The sequence below is a fragment of the Peromyscus eremicus genome, chromosome 18 (assembly GCF_949786415.1).
Source record: "Peromyscus eremicus chromosome 18, PerEre_H2_v1, whole genome shotgun sequence".
NCBI classification, from domain to species: Eukaryota; Metazoa; Chordata; class Mammalia; order Rodentia; family Cricetidae; genus Peromyscus; species Peromyscus eremicus.
Genome location: NC_081434.1, coordinates 8,181,962 through 8,205,338, shown reverse-complemented (window position 1 = coordinate 8,205,338; position 23,377 = coordinate 8,181,962). Strand labels below are relative to the sequence as shown.

General features: G+C 47.2%; 1 protein-coding gene across 1 annotated transcript in view; it reads right to left on the bottom strand.

The window, feature by feature from the left end:
* Positions 1 to 12,770, bottom strand: part of LOC131895134 (ras association domain-containing protein 3) — a 63,623-nt gene extending 50,853 nt beyond the window's left edge. The window contains exon 1 of the mRNA XM_059245562.1: positions 12,596 to 12,770. Within this exon, the coding sequence (XP_059101545.1) occupies positions 12,596 to 12,706 (111 nt within the window). The 5' untranslated portion in view covers positions 12,707 to 12,770. The remainder of the gene's footprint in view (positions 1 to 12,595) is intronic.
* Between the last annotated feature and the right edge of the window lie 10,607 nt (positions 12,771 to 23,377).

Sequence of the window (23,377 nt, the reverse complement as noted above, 5' to 3'; positions counted from 1 at the left end):
GAGACCAAGGATCAAACTGAGCATGGCGGTTTCGTGCTAAATGCCTGTGCCACGTGATCAACGGTGGTCAGAGGAAACACACGAAAACAACTTTCAAACTTCAGAGAAATCTGAAAGGGCAGTACCTTCCTCTAAAGGAAGACTGGCCCGAAAAAAAGCAATCAGCAAGTCTGTTTAAACAAACAAGGAGAGACCTGAGAAGGAGAAATGTAATGTTATTGTTTCTTTAACTATGTACATAATATTTACATTTTCCCATAGCTGGGAAATTACTCACTGTGGTCCATTTCCCTGAATTCACTCCTTGCATGCCATAAAACCTGCATCTGCTGACATCTTGAAGCAGTAAAACCCTCTGGTGATTTACTTCTCATCTGAGCGCCATAGAAATCCCACAAACAACCAAATCAAATTGAGCTGTATTTTCCCAGGATGCTCCACTCACTGCCAATCACAACAGCAGACTCTTCCTATGCAGCTCCACAATGTTTCGCTTGTTTGGTTTTGCTGCGTGGAAACTGAATTCTGTGCACGTAAAACTCCTGCAACCAGGCTCACAAACACTAAACCCGAGACTAAGAACTGATTTGCCATCTACCACAAAACCAAAGAGTGACTATTTATTTAGTTTTTCAAGACAAGGTTTCTCTGTGTAGACCAGGCTGGCCTTGAACTCAGAGACCCGCCTGCCTCTGCCTCCTGAGTGCTGGGATTAAAGACAGGCGTATAGCACCACCACTTGGCAGTAACTCTTTTTTTTGAAATGTTCATTTGGTTAATTAAAAAAAGAAGAAAAAGTTACATCGGAGTGGAAGGGAGGTACAATGGTTTTCCACAGAGGCACCAACGTTAGTGCACGGCGGTGCTGGACTCCTCCACAACTGTGACCCCTCAGTAGGACCAGAAACCTAGACGCAAACACTGTAATTCTCCTTGCTGGGTGGGTTTTAGTCATTGAATCATCCTTTTTCTAACACCCTCGACTACTTCGTGAGATGACTCTGACGCCCCTGAGTCCTACGGGGTGGGTGGCAAACTGACTCTGTATCTGTTGAAATTTTGCGACAAACAGGAACTACCGTCCCCTTTTCATGCGGCGAGCGAGGGAGGGAGGGAGGGACACACCTTCAAGCGGCTCCCCACCCTTGGTCTTCTCGGCTCTGCCCTCTTGGCCATGCCTGTCCAGGCATTCCGGAGGCTCTCGGTACCAGTGGTGTCAGCCGGTACCACGGTCTCCAGCACTTCAAAGCACCAACATATGGGATGTCCCTCTACTACGGGGTAAGTTTAAAAAAAAACAAAGAACAAAGCTAAACTCATAACCTGAAGTCCAGCCGACCACAGAAAAGGGGAACTACCGGATCAACACGCTCAGCTCAACGCTGAGGGCGAGATTTCACCAGCCTCACGGGCCAAAGGTCGTGGGTGAAGCCAAGCTCAGAGAAAGAAGATCCGAAACAGCAAGACAGTAAAGTCCCTGTTAATTAAAGAAATGGAAACCAAATAAGAATAAAACGCTAGGAGCTTCTCATCGCAACGGTCATTGGCGACAGGCTGGCTCTCTGCAGCACAGGCCATCCTTGAAATCCTGCCCCCTTTCTCACCCCTCCGTGCTGGAGTTCCAGGCCACCACAGCTGGGTCTCCTTCCTGCTTGGACGACTAGACCTGAGAGAGCTCAGGGTCAGGTACAGAGAATCTGACTAGAGAAGGCCCCGCACAGAGCTGCGGCCACAGGAGTGCCCTGATCACTCGCTCAGTCCCATTTCATGTCTGGACATCTCAAAAGATGAATCCACAATGGAAAACTTTCACACCCAAAATGTTCATGACTGGCACATGGAAATTAGCATCACTCAATGTTGGGGTTGGAGAAAAAAACACTCACTGGCACAGAATCTGCCTAACAGAGGCCCTGACAGCCTGCGTCCAATCCCAGCACAGAGGTAAAAAGAAATTATATTTGAACTTCTTTTGTACAAATTATCATAGATACTTGGTCACGGACATACTTTCTAATAAACGGAGAATAGCATCTGTTTAATAAACAATACAGACATCAAATGAAAGCTAAAATCAGAAATGTTCCAGAATTTCCTACTTAAATAACAAGACTGAAACATTAGTTTAAGTCTCCAAAAAGAAGTCAAAAGCTGAATTACCAAATAATACCCAGTAATAGTATCTGGGTGGGCATGCCAACGAATTGCAAGCAGGGCCTCTCACTGATATCTGTATAGTGTGTCCACTCAAAGGACACAGTAACCCATGAGAACAGTTTTAAGTGAAATATGGCACGTCCATGCAGACATTATTACTCACCCTGAAAGGGGAAGGAAATCTTGACACATGCTACAACGTGCAGGAACCTTGAAGACATTAAGCCAACTTGACTAGGTCACAAAAAGACCAGTTCAGGACCAGATGATCGCACTTAGATGAACTGTCAAACTCAGCCTGGCCTGCAGAGACTAGTAACAGCCCAAAAACTCGGCTGGCTCTGTCCACCCGAACCCCTGAGACCCAGCGTCACATGCAGTCAACACTTGGAAAAGGAACTTAGAAAACTACCCTCCCTGATCTCTCCACGTCTCTCTCTCTCTCCGACCTTCCCCCTCACCCCCCACCCCCATTATTTCAAGTGAAAACCTTGTTGATTACAGTCCAAGTCTGTTAAGCTAAGATCTTCTAAGATATCCATTCTTCTGGTCTCCAGTTTCCAAATTTATCCTCGTCCCTCCTCTGATTATCTCACTTTGTTTAGTAACTGGAGAAAGAACGTGAGCAGAGCTGAATGTCATTAGTAAATTATTCTTAGCTGACTGAGTCATGTAGCAGCAGTTAGCAATTACAGTCCATAAAATACATATTAAGCTCTCTGTTCTGATACTCCGAAATAATGAGTCCCATTCTCTCTGTAAACTGAACACAGAGTTGCATGTGGAATGTCATTAGGCCAGTTTTATCTTATTAGCTCAATGTACGTGGGGGGGGGGGGGGAGGTGTTCCCCACACACAAATTTCATAACCTCAAAATGTTGGTATGCATGACCCAAGGCAGGCCAAAAGGGAACTATTACCCACAGCAGTGAGAAAGCCCCCTTCATAGACAAAACTCTTCCCAGCATGCCTGACTGGTAATCCCACACCCTCCCCACTCCCAAGCCACAGCCAACCAGACGATGGTGAAGACTTATAAACTCTGCTTTAGTATGCAACCCTATCCAATCAATATATAAACCATATGCATACCCTTAAAGTGTTTAAAAATAGATGAAGATGGATTAGCTGAAAAAGGGGCTTGCAGCCAAGCATGAGGACCTGAGTTTGATCCCCCAGATTCACACTATAGAAAGAATGGATTCTGGCAAGCTGGCCTTTGACTGGCACATTGGCGTCTGTGTTCACAGACAGACAAACACACTCACACAAATAAATGTAGGTCAGGCATAGTGGCACACATCTTTAAATCTCAGAACCCTGGAGCAAGATGCAGGCAGATAGATCTCTGTGATTTCGAAGCCAGCCTGGTCTACATAGAGCCATAAACAAACAAACAAATAAAAAACTTTTTTTTTAAGATTCATTTATTTATTATGTATGCAGAAGAGGGTGCCAGATCTCATTACAGATGGTTGTGAGCCACCATGTGGTTGTTGGGAATTGAACTCAGGACCTCTGGAAGAGCAGTTGGTGCTCTTAACCTCTGAGCCATCTCCCCAGCCCACAAATAAAAAACTTTTAAAAATAAATAAAGTGTTTTTAAATAAAATCTTTTTTAATAATATGTAAAATTACACAGAGAGACCCTGTCTCAAAAAAACAACAAAAAAAAAATAGTTAAAAGTTAATTTGGGACAATATACCTAATACATAGTCATTTCAATGTGTAAAATAGTTCACATTCCACACACAGGACATGTAAGTCAAGTGCAGTACTGTACGATTTCATTCAGGAGTAGTCCAACTCAGATGATTTTTGCAGATGAGTAACTATCCCCCAAGAGAGCATGTAACATAGTTCGTATTCATATTTTAACATTTCACCATATTTTTAAAACTACTGTGATGTGTCTTACATTCTTTCTTTCTTGTATAGTTAACTCTTTAAAACCGGTGGGTATTTTTGTACTTATGGTCCATTTCAATTCAGGTCAGGCACATTTTATGGGCTCGGTAACTATAAGAGACCAAACAGCTCTGGAAGGGTCACCTGTTCCTAAGAGCCAGTTCTGACATTTTTTTTTCACGTGCATTTCAAATTTCAGTCATGTACTACAGGCTTCAGCACCCTGTATTCTAGTCAAGAGCACAGATGACTTTCGCCATTAAAAAAGGTTTTAATGGTGCATGTTGGTCACACCAGCACTTGAGAGGTAGAGACAGGCAGGCATCTGAGAGTTGGAGTCCAGCCTGGTCTACCTAGCAAGTACAGGCCAGCCAGGGACAAACAAAAGGGATTTGGAAGTAATTCACTGGTAGAATGTTGACCTAGCTCTGAGTCCTGTTTTCAAGAATCAGGACTGGGGAGCCTGGGGAGGGTGGCGAGGGATTGTCACCAAGAAATTAAAACCAGCAGGGCAGTGGTGGTGCACATCTTTAGTCCCAGCACCCAGCAGGCAGAGGCAAGCGGATCTCTGTGAGTTCAAGGTGAGCCTGGCCTATAGAGCAAGTTCCAGGACAGCCAGGGCGTTACACAGAGAAACTCTGGGTTGGGGTGGGGAGATTTAAAAAAACAAAACAAAACATTTCACCAGCTACTGACAGCCAAGCCAGAATTAACTAGACTCAGAAAAATGAAAAATACCAGGCTAGAAATACAGCTCAGCTGATAGAGTCTTTGTCAAGTTCACACAGGTCCCTAGTCAGACCCCCATTGGAGTGTGGTGGTGTGCATGTGTACTTACAGCACTGGTAGAGGCTGGAGGACCAGAGGTTCGAGGCAGTCCTCAGGCGCAGAGCCAGTTGGTGATCAACATGTATACAATGAGACTCCGTCAAAAAAAAAAAAAAAAAAAAAAAAAAAAACCAGGAAGGGAGGGGGGAGAGGGAGGGCTAGGAAAAGGAGAGGAAGTTGTTTACTTTGGTTTATATTTTGGTTGGTTAACCAGACAGAAATCTGACCCACCCTGCGTATAGTTTTTTTTCTACCCTTAAAGATGACTGGGTAAATTATTCACCAAATGAACACACAAAGCAGAGATTAGCCTTCTTCAAACAGGAAGTTAGAAGCAAGGAGCTGTGGGGTGTGCCTCCGGTCCCAGCCACAGAGAAAACTCAGGCCAGAGGACTGCAGGAGTCCAGGAGTTCAAAGGCAGCCAGGGCAGCACAGTGAGCTTCTGCCTCACAAACCAGAGGCTAAAACATCGGATGGTCTCAAAAGGTAATGCCTGCTTGGCCCTGAGAACAACTTCCTGCTGATTCCTCGGACATACATCATCATCAGAGCTGCTGAAACTTTCCCCAGCCAAGTTCCCTTTTCTTCAGAGGAACTTAATAACTTGGCTTGGGATTCTAGGCATATAAAATAGGTACACACAATCAAACATTACTGATCACAGATCCTGAAGAAATTTATTCTAGGGGCTGGAGTGCTTGTCCAGCGTGTATGAAACCCTGATTGAATCGATGGCACCCAAATCAGAAGTTAAAGGTCGGCATCAGATACACCGGCTGTATTATGAGTTCGAGGCCACCCTGAGCTATGAAGAAATCCAGGCTCAAAAAAGCAGGTCAAATGGCTCAGCAGGTGAAGGCATTTGCCTCCAAGGCAATGATGTCAATTTGACCTCCGGGGCCCACATGGTGGGAAGAGGAAACCAACGCCAAAAAGTCGTCCTTTGACCCACACAGGAGCACCATGATACAAATGTGCACACAAAATAAGTATGATAAAAATGAAGGGTATTTATTTTACAATTCTTTGGGTGTGTGTGTGTATAATTTTACCACTCAGGACAAAAAGCAAATTTGCACACTTGTGCTTGTCTATCTGCATATAACCAATTGCATCCTGACTGGCTATCTGACACCGACAGGCACAGCCTCTTTAACATTTTTCAGAGTCGGTCAGTATTTGGTTTTATAATCATCGATGCTAGGAATGCTCCAAATGCCGGTCCGCACACGTAACAAACACCAGTACAAAAATGGCAAAAAGTGTGTATTCGGTCAGAACGCTGTAGCTCTAAGCCTAACAATCTCAAGCCTGTGTGAGGTGTTTGAGCCAGCAGCCGCTGGCGCCGTGTGGTGTGTCCACATGTCCTGGGCACACTGCTGAGGGTGCATGCGCAGAACCAAGGCTACAGTGACGTCGGGGATGCAGCCCCCACATCGAGCGATGCCAGGAACATAGATTCACTGTGTTTGATTTTGAATTTGTTTGGGGTTCGGCAACCTCTCACTGCCCTCAGATGTTTCTCTCTCTCTGTATTCGATCACATGACTACACCGTTTTCCTAAGGAGCCAGGGTGTACGGAGCCCTTTGCAGAGAGACTGGCTGGGATGGCCACGACATGAGCATCAGACAGGATGCACCCAGCCATCCACAGAACTCTAGTTCTCCACTACAGTTTGTGAAAAGAGGCCCAGTGTTGTTGTTAGTTTTTTTACTCTTTTACTCTTTAGGGGGGCCCACTATCCAGCTCCCAAATAAATCACACACGAAGGCTTATTCTTACTGATGAATGCCCGGCGTCGGCATGCTTGTTTCTTATCAGTTTTTCCTAACTTATTCTGTCTTCCTTTTGCCTCTGGGCTTTTCCTGTTCTCTAACTTCTGTAAATCTTACTCCGTGGCTTGCTGGTTGTGTAGCTGGGTGGCTGGCCCCTGGAGTCCTCCTCCTCCTCTGGGTCCTTGATTTCTCCCTTTCCAGAAATCTCCTCCTATATATTCTCTTTGCCTGCCAACCCCGCCTATCCTTTCTCCTGCCTTACTATTGGCCGGTCCGATCTTTATTAGACCATCAGGTGTTTTAGACAGGTACAGCAACACAGCTTCATAGAGTTAAACAAATGCAACATAAACAGAAGTAACACACCTTAAAATAACATTCCCCAACAATCCGAGGCTGGCTAATGGCCTTCCAGCCTCCAAGTGTGGCAGCTACTCATGCCAGAGGGGAAGGAGCAAGTAAACAGCTCATGTTCACAGCTAAGAGCTGGGGATCAGACCCCACTAGGAAGGATGGGGGGGGGGGGGTCAGCCTCCTTTTTTTTCCTAACTAGAAAAATATCGGTCACAGTGTGACAGGCATTGGCTGCCAAAGGAAGTCTAAAAAGAATAACCACGTTATTGGATATTTTTAGTCTCTCTTTTCATAAGTGTTTTCTTGTCACTGCTTCCAAATAATTCCAAATCTTGCATGTTTGCCAAAAGAAGAAACACAGCAGAGTATACTGCTCAGACGAGGTCACAGAGGCTGGGGGCTGATTTCCTTCTGAAACTCAGTGAGAGGAACGGGCCTCTGTGAGTTCTGCTGACACAATCACAAAAGTCTAACAGATTAAGACTCTAAAAACAGTCACACAGGCAAGATGTGCAAAGGCCTTACACCAAGCAAAACTGCTGGCGGGGGGGCTGGTTCAGCAGTTAAGAGCACCAGTTGCCCTTCCAGAGGACCCAGGTTCAGTTCCCAGCAGCCACCTAGTGGTCCAAGGGATCTGACACCTTCTTCTGGCCTCTGCAGGCACCAGGCTCATGTGGAGGACACAGACACTTGCAGACCCAACTCCCAAACACATAAAATAAAATTAATTTTTTCGTTTTTAAAAAAGAGTGCTGGTAGGAACATTTGTATTCAGTTATAAAGGGTTAAGATTGGTATAGCTAGCCGGGCGGTGGTGGCGCACGCCTTTAATCCCAGCACTCGGGAGGCAGAGCCAGGTGGATCTCTGTGAGTTCGAGGCCAGCCTGGGCTACCAAGTGAGTTCCAGGAAAGGCGCAAAGCTACACAGAGAAACCCTGTCTCGAGAAAAAAAAAAAAAAAAAAAAAAAAAAAAAGATTGGTATAGCTAAAATACTGCTGATACTGTAACCACTATTCTTCACCTGTCCTGGATCTGGATATGTAGACCGGGCTGGCCTTGAACTCACAGAGATCCGCCTGGCTCTGCTTCCCGAGTGCTGGAATTAAAGGCGTGCACCACCAACCGCCTGGCTAAACCACTATCCTTTTGCCCAAGTGACCTACCTCCAAAACTTCCAGAGGAAACACTAATAAAGGGAGTTCAGGGGTAGGGAGATGGCTCAGAGCACTGGCTGCTCTTCCAGAGGACCAAGGTTCTATTCCCAGCTCCCAAAGGGTAGCTCATAACCATCTGTGACTCCAGTCCCAGGGAAACCAGTGCCTTCCTCCGACCTCCATGGGCATTTATATATGTGGCGCAGACATCCATGCAGGCAAAACCACCCATGCACATAAAATTAAAAAATTTTAAAAATTATAATAGGGCTGGAGAGATGGCTCAGCGGTTAAAAGCACTGGCTGTTCTTCCAGAGGTCCTGAGTTCAATTCCCAGCAACCACATTGTGGCTCATAACCATCTACAAGGAGATCTGGTTCCCTAGCAAAAAATTAAAAAAAAAAAAATGATAATAATAAAATGAGAGTGCAACACATTACTACTGAGCCATTTAAAAAAGCACAGCAAGACAGTCACCAAATGGCTACTAGAAGAATATGGAGTCCACCCAGAAGGCAAGCTGAAGGCCGACGTGGCCTACTGCAGGCTGACTTTAAGAATTATCCAGCGTAACTTTTTAAAGTTAATGTGGGTGGTACACAACGTCCTTTCACGTCTCTGGAGAAGTCGTGGCTCTTTCGCTTCTAAAGCAGAAACAGTGTCCCTTACTCTATTAACCACCATAAGCTTTGAAAGAAAGGGGAGTGCTTATCTAAAGTGCGCCAAACCCTGGAGCTTCATCTCCAGCACCCCAGGAAACTGGGCATGACTCCTAGCACTCAGGTGAAGGCAAGACAGTCAAGAAGTTCAAGGTCATCCTTAGCTACCTACAGTTTAAGGCCAGCCTGGGCTTTGTGGGACTGTCAAAAAAATAAAAAAAATTTAAAAAAGACATCTAAATTTAGCCGATTATATTAATAGTTTCAGGCTGTGAGTGTGTTCTATACTTCGAGGCAGTTTGATTTTAGTAACTACAGAACTGTGGACATTTTTGGTTCTGCTTAATACTACGACCAGGTGGGTCCCCTGAAGCCCGGTGAATCCACAAACCCGAACTGAGAGCACTTTAATGCCATTACGTGCAAGAAGAGTCCAACTTTTTTGAGCAATTCTTGATATATACACATCCATATTTACAAGGGAAAACAGAATTTTAAGTAATCTTTTTGCTAAGAACATGAAAATGGAATCTGCCTTAGAAGGTCCAAACTCCAGCCCTCCTGACTGACATCTGAGTGAGGGCCTTGGACAACCACTCAACAATCTCTCTCCTAAGATCACTGCTTCAGAGGGCTCTTGCAGAACCGGAAGATGGGCTATGTCTGAAAGCCGTATCAAGCAGCTAGGAAATCATTCATTTACCCAACTACTGTTCGCTGTGCAACTATTGAGTGAAGCGCTGGTTCAGGCCGTGGGGAGAGAGCAATGACACCCCCTAAAAGGTCATTTTTTTTTACACGCTTTCACACAGATATTTGGTCCTTTTTTTTTGGGGGGGGGGGGGTCAAGACAGGAAGACAGGGTTTCTCTGTTTAGTCCTTGCTGTCCAGGAACTCACTTTGTAGACCAGGCTGGCCTTGAACTCAGAGATCCACCTGCCTCTGCCTCCAGGGTGCAGGGATTAAAGGCATGCGCCACCTCGGCCCAGCCTTTTTTTTTTTTTTTTAAAGACGAACAGGATGCAAAATAAAATGAGAAAAATCACACCGTTTTCTTTATGTCTCTTTTCGTTATCACTGGGGATGGAAAGAGGTTGGGTAGCGTTCCCTCGCCTGGCAAGAGAAAAAAAGAAAATGTCTATTCCCCACCCTCCCCAACACACTCCCTTCTCCTCATCCTGCATTCACCAGAGACTCCTTCTTTGAATATTTGCAAGAGTTCCAGAAAGCAGACTTCCTAGGCTTCCAGCAGGTGGTATGACATAAGGGAGGGGAGAAATCACTGCTATCAAGAATAGATCGTTATGGCAACAGCTCGCCCCACCTTTCAGGGGAGAGGTAAAGGCACTGTGTATGTGAGAAGTGTTTGTCTGGCCCCCATAATCGAAAGCATTCCAAGGTGAAGAAATACGCACCATACAGTCTTTGCTTTATCTGGTTTTTTACTTCCTCATTCATATGTAATCCAGCACCTAAGATAGATACAGTCACTCCTTCAAAATGCCTACTGAAACTCAGGGTGCAGACAGCCTGGTGGTGCACGCCTTTAATCCCAGTACTCAGGAAGCAGAGGCAGGCGGACCTCTGAGTTCCGGGTCAGCCTGGCCTCCATAATGAGTTCCAGGACAGTCAAGGCGATGTAGAGAGACACTGTCTCAAAAATAAACAAGTGAATAAATAATAAATAAACAGATAAATAAATAAATGAATTCAGGCTTCAGAATCCTTCTTCGCCAAGAACCCTTTCTTGAACTGACAAACAACGGCTACAACTTAGCACCGTGTGTGTGTGAGCCATGACAGATGGAATAAACAGGCAAGAGCTGCAAAATCCGCACAGGGCACTGTTCAACCCAGGAAGTGGCTCTTTCAACACAGGCCTTACCTACTCATGCCAGTGCTCAATAAGCAATATTACCAGATATACACATACATACAACTAGATGACTACTGCATGCATGAATGCATATAATCTTGACTGGCTAACTGTACATAATCCTGGAAAGAAAAGCTGCGCAGTGTGTGTGTGTGTGTGTGTGTGTGTGTCTGGGTTTTGGATGATGACCTTGAATTGCTGATCTTCCTGCATGTTTCTCTCTCTCTCTCTCTCTCTCTCTCTCTCTCTCTCTCTCTCTCACACACACACACACACACACACACTACTGTGAACCATCACCACATAGATTATGCAGTACAAGCAAGATCTCTACTTACTGATCTACATCCCTAGCCTACTGCATCAACTTTTTTAAGAGCACGGAAGGATTCTTAAAACTCCAACCACAGCATTCCAGCTGGCCCTTGTGGAGGAGAATCTCACACCTGTAGAACGTTTCTAGTTTTCTGGAAATGACTAGTCACCTCTGGAGTACACTTCAAACTAGCCCAAGCTCTTTATGGCGTCGGTAGGAGAAAATGCAAAGTGTCGCAGGGAAAAACAAGGTGGAAAAAAAAGGCCAGAGGAAAACCTCTTCTCTCTGACCCTCAGGGGGTAGGCCAGGCATGGAGGATCTTTGACTTCCAAATTCATGCCATTAGCACATTCTACTGAAAATAAAAGACAGCCCTAGTAAACAGAGCGACCAGAAGATAAAACCGTGATCCCACCCACCTCCAGCCCTTCACTGGGGTAAGATTAGCTGGTGGTTGGAATAAGGGCACCTGACTCCACTCTCGCCCTTCACCACCCTCCTTCTCCTCTCTTTAGCTTGGAAATTTGACAGACCGAAAAGATTAGAACTTCCAAATCTTACAAAAAAATCTTACTTCAAAAAGTACCCTATTAAAACTTGAAAGGGTTGGCAAGGACAACGCGGGCAGAGTTCCCCTCCACCAAAACCCCCACCCCTCAACGACGGGTTTCTCCTTTTCATCTCCAGAGCTCTGATAGAAACCTCCGGCGCGGGCCTGCTGTGTTTTAGGAGCAACAAGTTTGTTCCGTTACAGTCTCTAAATCTGATGAGAGAGAGCATGGCCAGGCTAGCCAGGGTCCCTCCCTGGTGCGGCTTCCAGGGTCAGAAAGCCATGGGTTCAAGAGCCGCCCTTACAAGTCGGGCCAAAGTGCCCCGTTTGGAAGACTTCCCTTAAAAAAAACAATCACTGTCACGATCTGCGAAGCTGGCACAAGTTCCCGTACTGTCTTTTCCCAAGCCACGCTTCCCACTGCACCCTTCCTCCAAAAAAGGAAGAAACCGGCGTGTAAAGCTCAGCTCTCTGGAGCTAAGTTTACCTAGGACGCCCGCAGCACCCGCAAACTGGACCAGGACTCGACTCCGGCAACCCAGACATCAGTGAGCGCCAACGCTCGCCCGGTCCCTTTGCCCCGCAGCGTGCCCGTACTGGGGGCTTGCTCGGTCACCCCGGGGCCACCGCGTGCCCTCAGGCTACTCATGGCCCATCGACCGGACTGCAGCAGCCAGGACGGCGCGGGGACCCGGCTGTGGCCCCGACGGAGCCACCCCGAGCGGCCCGGACACCTCCAGGCTCCCGGAGCTGCACCCGCAGCCCGCGTCCCCGCCGAGCACAGCAGCCCGGGCCATCTGGCTCCCTGCCCTTCCACCTCCTTCCCTCGCCGCGGGCGCCCCACGCCCACTGCACAGGCTTCCAGCACCTTTCGGGATCCTAAAGGGCAGAGGCCATCCTCTGCACCCCGCCAGCCCGCCAGCCCGCCGGCGAGCATCGGGCCAGCGCAGGGGGTGATCAGGCACGTGGAGCCGGGACCCCTCCGGCCCCCGGCCTCGCGCACGCCACTCACCGGCTGACCCGAACGGGACTTGCCCGGAGGCGCTCTCCTGAAGAAGGAGGTCCTGGCGGTGAAGAAAAAGTCCTCCGCGTCCTCCTCGAGGCTGCTGTAGCCGCTGCTCATGCTGCTGGTCCCGTCGCGCGCAGGGGGCCTCTCCCCGGGGCGCAGGCGGCCAGGCCGGGGTGCGGCGCCCGCCCGACCCCGTGAGGTTCCCGGCGCGCGCGCGGCCCCGAGCCGCCCGCCGCCCGCCCGTCCTGCTGCAGCTGCGGCCGCCGCTCAAGCCGCCCGTCTCCGTCCCCCTCCCGCGGGCTCCTCCGCCCTCCCCAGGCTCCTCCCCCCTCGGGTGAGCCACGACCCCGCCCCCTCCCGTGCCCCGCCCCCCGTCCAGGCCAGGCCCCACCCATCCAAAGCCCCGCCCCCAACGACCCAAGACCCTACCCAGCCCAGTTCAGTCCAGGTCCCGCCCACCAAAGCCCCGCCCCCCCAGCGAGCCAAGACCCTACCAAGCCCAGTCCCAGTACAGGCCCCGCCCCTGGCCAGCCGAAGCCCCGCCCAGATCCCCGCCCCTACAGACTGTTGCTGGTGTTGCGGAGCCCAGCCCCGCTCCGCGCGCGCAGGTGGGGCCCCGCCCCCGTCCCCCTAGCCACGCCCCTCCGGCCTAGCGCCCGAGCGCGGCGAAGGGGAAGTCGGGTTCGAGTGCCACCCCTGCTGCGACTGTGCTCAGGCGTGCTTCCTCCCGCAACCTTCCGGAAATTGCAAATTCCTCAGTGACCCTCCTGCCCCCCGCGTCTGGAACCGAAGTTTTGGAGAGGGCGGGAGTGCAACGGAGAACTTTTTTTGCACTCTCTCCATGGGGCTCGTCCTTGGTGGAGACCGTAGACCTACCGGCGTGCAGCGCGTCCCTCCCTGACCGTTATGTTAGCAGAGGTGGGTGGGGAAAGAGCGACTGGGGCTTATTTGAAATAAAACACTCTCTCTTGTTGGACCTCGAGCGTACAGCTTTCCCGCCTCCCGTGGCGAAGGCGCTTCCCAAACGTGAGTGGCTAAAGTCGTTGATGTTTCAGAGGACGGACAAATACCACGATCACAAAACAATCCAATGCTTTTTGTTAAATGTACACTGTAAATGTCGCCTTCCACAAGCAGCCCTTACACGGTCACCTACAAGGGGCGAGTTAAATTGTGGGGGCAAGTTGATGAGACCGTTCTGTCCGCCCACACACCAGCTTCCCTTTGGAAAATAAAAAAAAAAAAAATCCTTGCAATCAGCTAAACTTTTAAAATGCGACATTTTCTTTGCTTACGGTCACCTGAGGGTCGGTCGTGTTCACCTTGGTGTGACGGGAGTGACTCTCCTTGCAGAGACCGCGAAGGGAAAAGAAGTTTTGAAGCTTCAAGAGAAGGAAAAGAAATGGTGCCTGAGTCGTCCGTCCCTTCTACGCCTCGGGCGGAAAGGAGCCGGCTAATCCAGGCTTACTCGCATGCCTAGTTTGCAAGAGTCTCACTCCAGGGAACTCAACCCCAGAGGGACCTCAGAGTCACACAGCCTGTTGTAAAGGCTTTCCATTAAAGACTTCTAACCAGCCACGGAACCACTGGGTAGCTGGAGAGCAGAGTCTAACTTTCTTGTTCCGTTGGGTAGAAGCTGCCTCCTTGGGTATTTTTCACATAGCCAAATGTAAGAGAAGAGGACAATTACTTAATTCAAGATTTGTCTGGTTTGACTCTTACATCACTCAAATATTACCATATGGCAACAACAGTGTCTTCATTAAATACTCCAGTTGGAGTAATGGGTGTGTTAAATAATTTAGCGAGCTTATTTTATTATAAATTGAAAGGGTGGAGTCCCTTACCCAGAACAAATTACTCCATCGATGACTGTTTTGAGGAAAAATATGCTCCAAGTACTTTATAATCCACCACACCAGAAAATAAAATGATGTTTTGAGCCTAGCACGTGGCCACTGGTGCAGAGGCAGAAGCCGGTAAATCTCTGAGTTTGAGGCTAGCCTGGTCTACATAGCAAGTTCCATGTCACCTAGAGTGAGTACATAGAGAAGTCCTATCTAAAAACAGAAAAGATTTTTCATGTTGTTTTTGAGCGGAAATGACTGGATGGAGTTTTATAGATGTCAGCATTCTCGTCAGAATCACTTGGGATTGGTTTGTTATTCTTGTTGTTTTGTTTGTTTGTTTTTTCAAAAGAGGGTTTCTCCACCTGCCTCTGCCTCCTGAGTGCTGAGATTAAAGGAGTGTGCCACCATGCCCAGCTAACATAGCCACATTTTTTTTTTTTTTTTTTTTTTTTTTTGGTTTTTCGAGACAGGGTTTCTCTGTGTAGCTTTGCGCCTTTCCTGGAACTCACTTGGTAGCCCAGGCTGGCCTGGAACTCACAGAGATCCGCCTGGCTCTGCCTCCCGAGTGCTGGGATTAAAGGCATGCTCCACACCGCCCGGCCATAGCCACATTTTTAATGAAAGCTGAATTTAAGTTTTGACTCACAAAATCAGAATTTGTGAAAATTAAAAATGCCTTGTTAAACAGTTAGACATTTTTAGCATTTAACATTCAGGGAATAAATAAAATAAAACAGACTCAGGCAAGCTCAGTTTTGAAAGGACTTATTGTCAGACACAGAACTGAATTTGTAAGTGGACTGAATCAATCACCATACATTTCCCAATGATATAGGAGCCTATTGGTTCAGATTTTCGTTAAATGACTACTAACCTTTTCTTTCCATGTTAATTGGGGAACATGCTGAAAGGTTAGTAAATGTATACAAAGTAGCTTTGTCAGAGCAGTGAGAAAAGTAATACAGGCCATATTCTACAAATAGACATAGAAAGTCCTGACCATGTGTGTGGGACATGCATTTCACGCAGAACGAGGATCATGTGGGAAGGTCCTGTGGTAGGAGTGTGGTTGGCATATTCAAACAAGAGCAGGAAATCAGTGTTGGGAACTCCTGTCTAAAGAGTAACAGGTCATCAGTAACAGAGGTCTTGCTCAGTGGTAGAGCGCTTTCCTAGCATGCGCAAGGCCCTGGGTTCAATCCCCAGCCCTGAAAAAAGAAAATGTAAAAGCATAACAAACACAGCACTTCTAGAATGGTTTTGTTTTTCACCAGAATTGGAGCAAAGGGTTGATAATCTTTGACCTCTTGGTAAAGTACTCGTTTGGTTACTGAGAGCAGAGAACAGTTAAATCATAGGAAACTCCAAACAAATAGAACAAGGAGGTCTTTTTTTTTTTTTTTTTTTTTTTTTTTTCCACTCCTGAAATGAGCCAACATGTTGTGAGGCAGGTCATGAAACACATGCATGATATAATCACATTTTTGTACCTGTAATGGCAGGTGACGTTCTTACTGTGTGCTAGGGCATAAGATAAAGGATCACAGATTCATCCTAAAGGTCACACTGACAGATGACCGTTGCACTGGAGCCTGTGTGACATGGAAAAGGTATGACCTTGTGGGGCAGGCAGACCTGGGCTGGAATGACAACCCTCTTGCTTACTCTTTTGCTTCAGCTTTTTTTTTTTTTTTTTTTTTTGAGACAAGGTTTCTCTGGCTGTCTTGGATCTCGATCTGTAGACCAGGCTGGCCTCAAACTCACATAGATCCGCCTACCTCTGCCTCCCGAGTGCTGGGATTAAAGGTGTGCACCACCACAGCCCAGCTCATCTTATTTTTTATTTTATGTGTTTGGGTGTTTTTCTGTATGTCTATGCAGTTATGTGAGTGCCTAGTGCCCAAGGAGGAAAGGTGTCAGATCCCCTGGAACACAGTTACAGACAACTGTGAGCCAACATGTGGGGGCCGGGATTTGAACCCAAACCAGGTTCTCTCTAGCCAGTACTCTTAATTGCTAAGCCATCTCTCTGGTTCCCATTGCTTATTCTTTTATGATGTTTTTCCCCCTTGAGACAGGGTCTCAAGCTCTGGAACTCACTATGTAGACCAGGCCTCGAACTCACAGAGGTCGGTCTGCCTCTGCCTCCTGAGCACTGGGATTAAAGGTGCAGGTCTGTGCCTGGTTCTTGTCTGACTTTTAAGTAGCCCCTCTGAAACAGGTTTGTTCTCAGGAAAATGGGAATAACGGAATAACAACATTCCCATTTTATTCTCTTTGGGTTACTATAAGGATTAAGTGAGAGAAGCCTCATAAAGCCCTTGACATAGAATGGGGTGAGGCAAATAGGAATCTTTTTTACCCTAAATATTGGACCTTGATGCAGACTTAACATCTTTACTCACTTCTTTGATCACTAAACATTTTAGCCCTAGAATCCTCCCTGGATAAAAGGTTCAGTGGCAGCTCAGGGGTGAGACTTAATGTTCAGAGTCTGTTGTGGTTGCCTCTGTGCTGGCTGGTTTTGTGTGCCAACATGACACAAGCTGGAGTCATCAGAGAGGAAGGAGCCTCAGTTGAGTAACCGCCTCCCTGAGATCCAGCTGTATGGCATTTCCTCAATTAGTGATGGATGGGGGAAGGTCCCCTCCATGGTGGGTGGGGTCATCCCTGGGCTGTGGTCCTGGGTTCTATAAGAAATCAGGCCGGGCGGTGGTGGCGCACGCCTTTAATCCCAGCACTCGGGAGGCAGAGCCAGGCGGATCTCTGTGAGTTCGAGGCCAGCCTGGGCTACCAAGTGAGTCCCAGGAAAGGTGCAAAGCTACACAGAGAAACCCTGTCTCGAAAAACCAAAAAAAAAAAAAGAAAAGAAATCAGGCTGAACAAGCCTTGGGAAGCAAGCCAGTAAGCAGCTCCCCTCCATGGCCTCTGCATCAGCTCCTGGCTCCAGATTCCTGCCCTGTTTAGGTTCCTGTTCTGACTTCCTTCAATGATGAACAGTGATGTGGAAGTATAAGCCAAATAAATCCTTTCCTCCGTAGCTTGCTTTTTGGTCATGGTGTTTCATTGTAGCAATAGAAGCCCTGACTAAGACACCTTCCCCTGCCACAGACAGCTTTCAGTGTGGGCCGATCTCACACAGCCACCTATTGAGACACTAACTCGGGAGAGAAATCTTGCTGGGTGGCTTTTTGGAACCATTTCATCACCTTGAAAAAAAGGCATCCCTCTGGACTTCACACACTATATGTGGCACCTGGGAATTCTGGAGCCAAATTATGGACCCAAGGGACACCCTGAACTGGCAAAGCTGAACAATGAAAGGGACTTCTTGGGTCTTTGAATTAACCAGCTTTGAAGCTGTCCTACTTAAGACTTGTTATGTGAGACAATATGTTTTCTTAGCTTGGCAGGGTAACACACACCCATAGTCCCAGCCACTCAAAAGGCCTTGGGGCAGGAGGATTGCTTAAGCCCAGGAGTTTATAGCCTAGATTGGCCAATGTAATGAGAACCTCATCTCAAGATAAATAAAGAAAAAAAATGGCGCGCTAAAATTTCTCTTAAAAATTCTCAGAGAGGGGATGGGGAGGTCCTTCAGCAGTCAAGAACTCTTGCTGCTCTTGCAAAGAACACAATTTCTAAACCCAGCACCTATGTCAAACCATTCACAACATGACACAAGCTGGAGTCATCAGAGAGGAAGGAGCTGTAACTCCAGCTCCGGGGATCTGATGCCTCTGGTCTCCACAGGCACCCACACATATGCACATGCACACACAGACACATACATAAATACAACTAATTTTAAATTTTTTTTTTTTAACTCTAGGAGAGATCTGGGTGTGGTGGTGCATCCCTCTTATAGGAGCACTCTAGGCAGAGGCGGGCAGGTCACAAAGTTTGAGGCAAACATTGTCTACACACTGAGTTCCAGGCCGATCAGGACTGGGTAGCGATTCCTGTCTCAACAAACAGACAACACAGCCATTTCTAGTACAGTCAGAACTAAAAAGAAAGAGTGTGGTTAAGAGCGTGTACTGTTTTTGCAGAGGACCTGAGTACATTCCCAGCACCCACATCAGGTAGCTCACAACTGCCAGTAATTACAGCTCCCGGGGATGGGACTCTTTTCTGGCCTCCAGAGACACACCCTCACATGTACACACCTCCACCACACATACATGCACATATAGCTAAATATAAAAATAAATCTTTTTTTTTTTTTTCCGTGGAAGTTACTTCAAGGCCAGAAGAAAATCATTTAGGGTAGCCTTTCCGGTACCATCAGTGTCTCCTCTGTTTGATAAGACCCTGTGATTGTGGCTGTCACTCTGGTAACTTCCATTTCCTTCACGACAAGGACAAAGATGAAACAATACAACTGAAAGGCAGAACGTTTGGTGGCTAAGTACGCCGTAGGCTCGGGAATCAGAAGGATGGGGTTCAAATGTGTTGAGGCAGTGTGACCCAGAGTAGGTAATCTAACTCCAGTAAAACCTCATCCCACATGGAGAAAGTAAGAAAATAATAGCGCTCATGGTATAGCATTCTTCCAGAGATGAAATCAACCAAGGCACAAAGAACGCAGCATCTGACTCGTGACAGCTCGGTTAACGTAAGCCTGTGGGGTTAGCAGCTCCGATTTGCAGTCTCAGAAGCTAGGAAAAATCATGTGCTACCTGTGACCCTGAGGCTCCCTCAGTGGAGAGCACAGAATGGAGAAGGGGGGAAAAAAGACTTTCCTATGTCAATTCAACAGACCTTGGACCTACTAAACCAAACTGAAACATTTCCAAAATGATGTCCACAGTCTGATACAGATCCCAGTAGATCCCACCTCAGTGTCTATGTGTCCTGACACCACAGTGAGGTTTCGCCCAGGGACAGCACTTACCAGAGTTGCCTTCCCTGTCAGACTTCAGAGCCCTGGACTGACAGTGACTCATCCCCTCATAGTCATTGGTCTTTAAAAGATAAGAAACAAAATCGGGAGCTGGAGAAACAGCTCAGCGGTGGTTAAATCACTTGCTGCTCTTCCAGAGGACCCCTCAATCCCAAGCATCCACATGGCCACTCACAACCATCTATAACTCAAGTTCCAAGGGATCTGACTGCTTCCCCTGGCCCCTTCGAGCATGAGGTGTGCACATGGCACACAGATGTTCGGGTGGTTTGAATGAGAATGGCCCTCAGGGGCTTGTGTGCTTGAACACTTGGTCCCCAGTTGGTGGAACTGTTTGGGAAGGATTGCAGGTGTGGCCTTGTTGGAGGAGGTGTGTCAGTGGGGGTGGAATTTGAGGTTTCCAAGGACTTACACCATTCCCAGTAATCTCTCTCTCTCTCTCTCTCTCTCTCTCTCTCTCTTTCTTTTCCCCCCTCTCTCTCTTCCTCCCTCTCCCTCCCACTCCCTCTCCCTGTCTCTTGTTTATGGATAAGAAGGTGAGCTCTTTGCTGTTCCCGCCACCATGCCTTTTCTTGGACTCTCACCCTCTGAAACCCGAAGGCCAATCAAACGCTTTCCTTTATTAGCTGCCTGGGTGTTTTGTCACAGTAACAGAAACTCATACAAACATGTGTGCAGGCAAAACATCCATACACACAAATAAAATAAGATAAGAAGGGCTGGAGAGATGGCTCAGAGGTTAAGAGCACTGACTGCTCTTCCAGAGGTCCTGAGTTCAATTCCCAGCAACCACATGGTGGCTCACAACCATCTGTAATGAGATCTGGCACCTTCTTCTGTATACATAATAAATAAATAAATCTTTAAAAAAAAAAAAAAAAAAAAGATAAGAAGTTTTAAAAAGAAGCAAAACAGGGACTCAGCACTTAGCTTAGTCACACATGTAGCTCAGTGGCAGGGTACATGCTTAGCATGCACAAGGCCAATCCCCAGCACTAACCAGGAAAAGAAGAAAAGACAAATACAAAGCTTTCTGGAGCAGAAAGAAGGATCACAGATCTTAGGCTATGATGGGTGGATAGTTCCAGACTAGCCGAGACTACACACACACACACACACACACACACACACACACACACATACATACAAACATACATATATATATATATACACACACACATACATACACACATACACACACACACATACAAAAAACACCACACTTAAGAAACTTAAGAACAGAGCCGGGCAGTGGTGGCGCAGGCCTTTAATCCCAGCACTCAGGAGGCAGAGCCAGGCAGATCTCTGTGAGTTCGAGGCCAGCCTGGGCTACAGAGTGAGTTCCAGGAAAGGCGCAAAGCTACACAGAGAAACCCTGATCCTGCTGTCTCCACCTCCCAAGTTCTGGGATGGCAGGTGTGTGCCACTCTGCTCCATCTATGTGGTAGTGGGGATCAAAGCGTGACACATTGTGTTTCCAGGTGAGCAACCGACTTGGCACTGTCTCCAAGCCAGTCCCAGTTTATCCATGTTCAGTTGAAGATATCCTACAGGTAAGGGGGGATATGTAAGACAGTTGCTATTATATATATATATATAATATATATATATATATATATATTATAAATATATATATATTTAATTTCAGAAATAGTATCCCTAAAGAAGGCCCCTTGGATAAGGAAAGAACTTTCCCTGAACATTACTCGAGGTCTTACTGTACTGCCGACACTATTTTACAAGCCTGAGCTATAGGAATTCACTGAAGCCTTATAAACTCCCCAGTGACCCTGATCAAAGGGCAAAGTTGTCTTCACACCTAAGGTCACCTCCGAACCACCGTTCTGGCGCCCAGCCACTTGAGGGGAAGAATAAGCCAGCCTCAAAGAAAAATTCCAGAAGGTTTCTGTCTCCCGTCAATGATTTACTAGGTATTGATTTCATGGATGTTGTAAGAGATGTTGCATCGGCGTGAACGGATGAGAAATATTTGCTATTTGGATTGTGGGAAAGGGCCAGTGAGATGGTTCAGTCGGGAAAGGTGCTTGTCGCCAAGCTCGATGACCTGAGTTCGCTCCCCTCTGACCCCTACACGAGCACTGTGGCATGCATGCACACACACATGCACAGACAAATAAATGGTGGGTTGGTTTTGTTGTTGTTGTTTTGTTGGTTTTTTTTTTTTTTAAAGTTTGTGAGAGAACAGAAGTTTTCATTCAGATACTCATGGCACTGAACTTCTCAACGTCTACTGGTTGTTTGTTCATATAAGGGTTCCCGTGTGTAGTCCAGGCTGGCTCTGAATGTGTGATTCTCCTGCCTAAGATCTCTAAATGCTAGGGTTACATTTGTGTGCTACATTGGCCTGGTTTTCCAATACTTATATATTGCTCCTTCTACTGCCGGGCCACACAGGTCCTTCTCATCCACATGCACTTGCTAAGGGCTGTTAGCTCCCCAGCTCTTATTCTGGCCAGGTAGGGTGATTCTGAATTCTTTGTTTGTCCTGGGATATTTGTCCAAGTTATGGCCCGTTCCCATAGCAGGGCTTTTATAGGCGGCTACATCGTGAGACACACGGGGTCCTCAGATAGACGTCACCATCCACAGATTCCATCTCAGGCAGCAGCTTCAGGTGAACAGAACAGTTTTCTTTCTTTCTTTTTTTTAGGGGGGGTGGTGGTTTTCGAGACAGGGTCTCTCTGTGTAGTTTTGGTGCCTGTCCTGGATCTCGCTCTGTAGACCAGGTTGGCCTCGAACTCACAGAGATCTGCCAGGCTCTGCCTCCTGAGTGCTGGGATTCAAGGCGTGCGCCACCACCAGCCAGCTCAGAACAGTTTTCTTGTAGACAAGCATCCCAGGGAGATAATGCTCCCTTAGGTTTTTTTTTTGTTTGTTTGTTTGTTTGTTTGTTTATGCCAGAGTGAAATAACAGTGGCTGTAGATTCCGCCAAGGCTGCCTGGAACCGCTTAAATTGAGCAGTACACATCCAGGAAGAGCAGCCTGGCTAGGGGAGGCCGGCCGGCAGGGAAGCTGTGGTTGGCTGATGTGGATCGCCGGTGTGACTGGGGCATCGGGTCTTTCACTGCTTCAGATGCTGACACCTCACTACATCCGTAGAACAGGGGGAACCGGGCAGGACATAAAAGAGGTGTCAAATTGGTACCTGCCTTCCCAAACCTTGTAATTTAACTGGGAAAATTATATCATAATGGCCGGTGGTCTGTAATTAGCCAATCAATAAGTCTTTTAAGACTTTATCAAAATATAAAATAAAGATCAGAAGAACGTGATAAGAGTTGGTCTGGGAAGCCTTCAGAGTAGGTGGTACCTTTTTTGTCTGAAGTGGAGAGCCAGATGGGAGAAAAGAGGTCACTCGCAAAGAGTCAAGCCACAAACTATGTGTACATGAGATGTAAAACTGGGAAGTATCATAAATAAGACTGTGTGGGGTTTGAGTGTAGGTAGCTCCAAGACAGAGAGTATGTTCGACATTCGGAAGGGTCTGGATTCAAAAGCCAGCACAAAGAAGAAAGAGCAGGGGGAAACATAGAATAAAAGGGAGGAAAAAAGAAAAAACAATTAATAAAAAGCCAGACTCCTTAATCTCTGTCCATAATTCCAGCAGTAAAGAGGCTGAGGCAGGAGGATGATGAGTTGGAGGCTCGTCTGAACTATATAAGGAGTTCGTGCCTGACCTGGAACTCATCATGTAGACCAAATGGACATCAAATTCACAGTGATCCACCTGCTTCTGCCTCCCCTGTGCCGGGATTAAAAGCAAGCACGGCCAACTCACACAGGCCCCGCCCCCCTAGTCCCCAAGCCAGTCCCAGCCCCCTGCTGAAAACACTAAAATTGCTGTAGAAGAGTTGTGGATACACGCTGAAAGTCAAGTTCCTAAAAGCACACTGAGGAAGTAAGGCTTTCTCTACGAGCAGGAATTTGGAAAGAGTCAGGACGTGACATAAAGAACAGTGTCAGGCTGGTGGCCGGGGTGGGGGGAGGGGGTTGGGGATGGGGTGGGG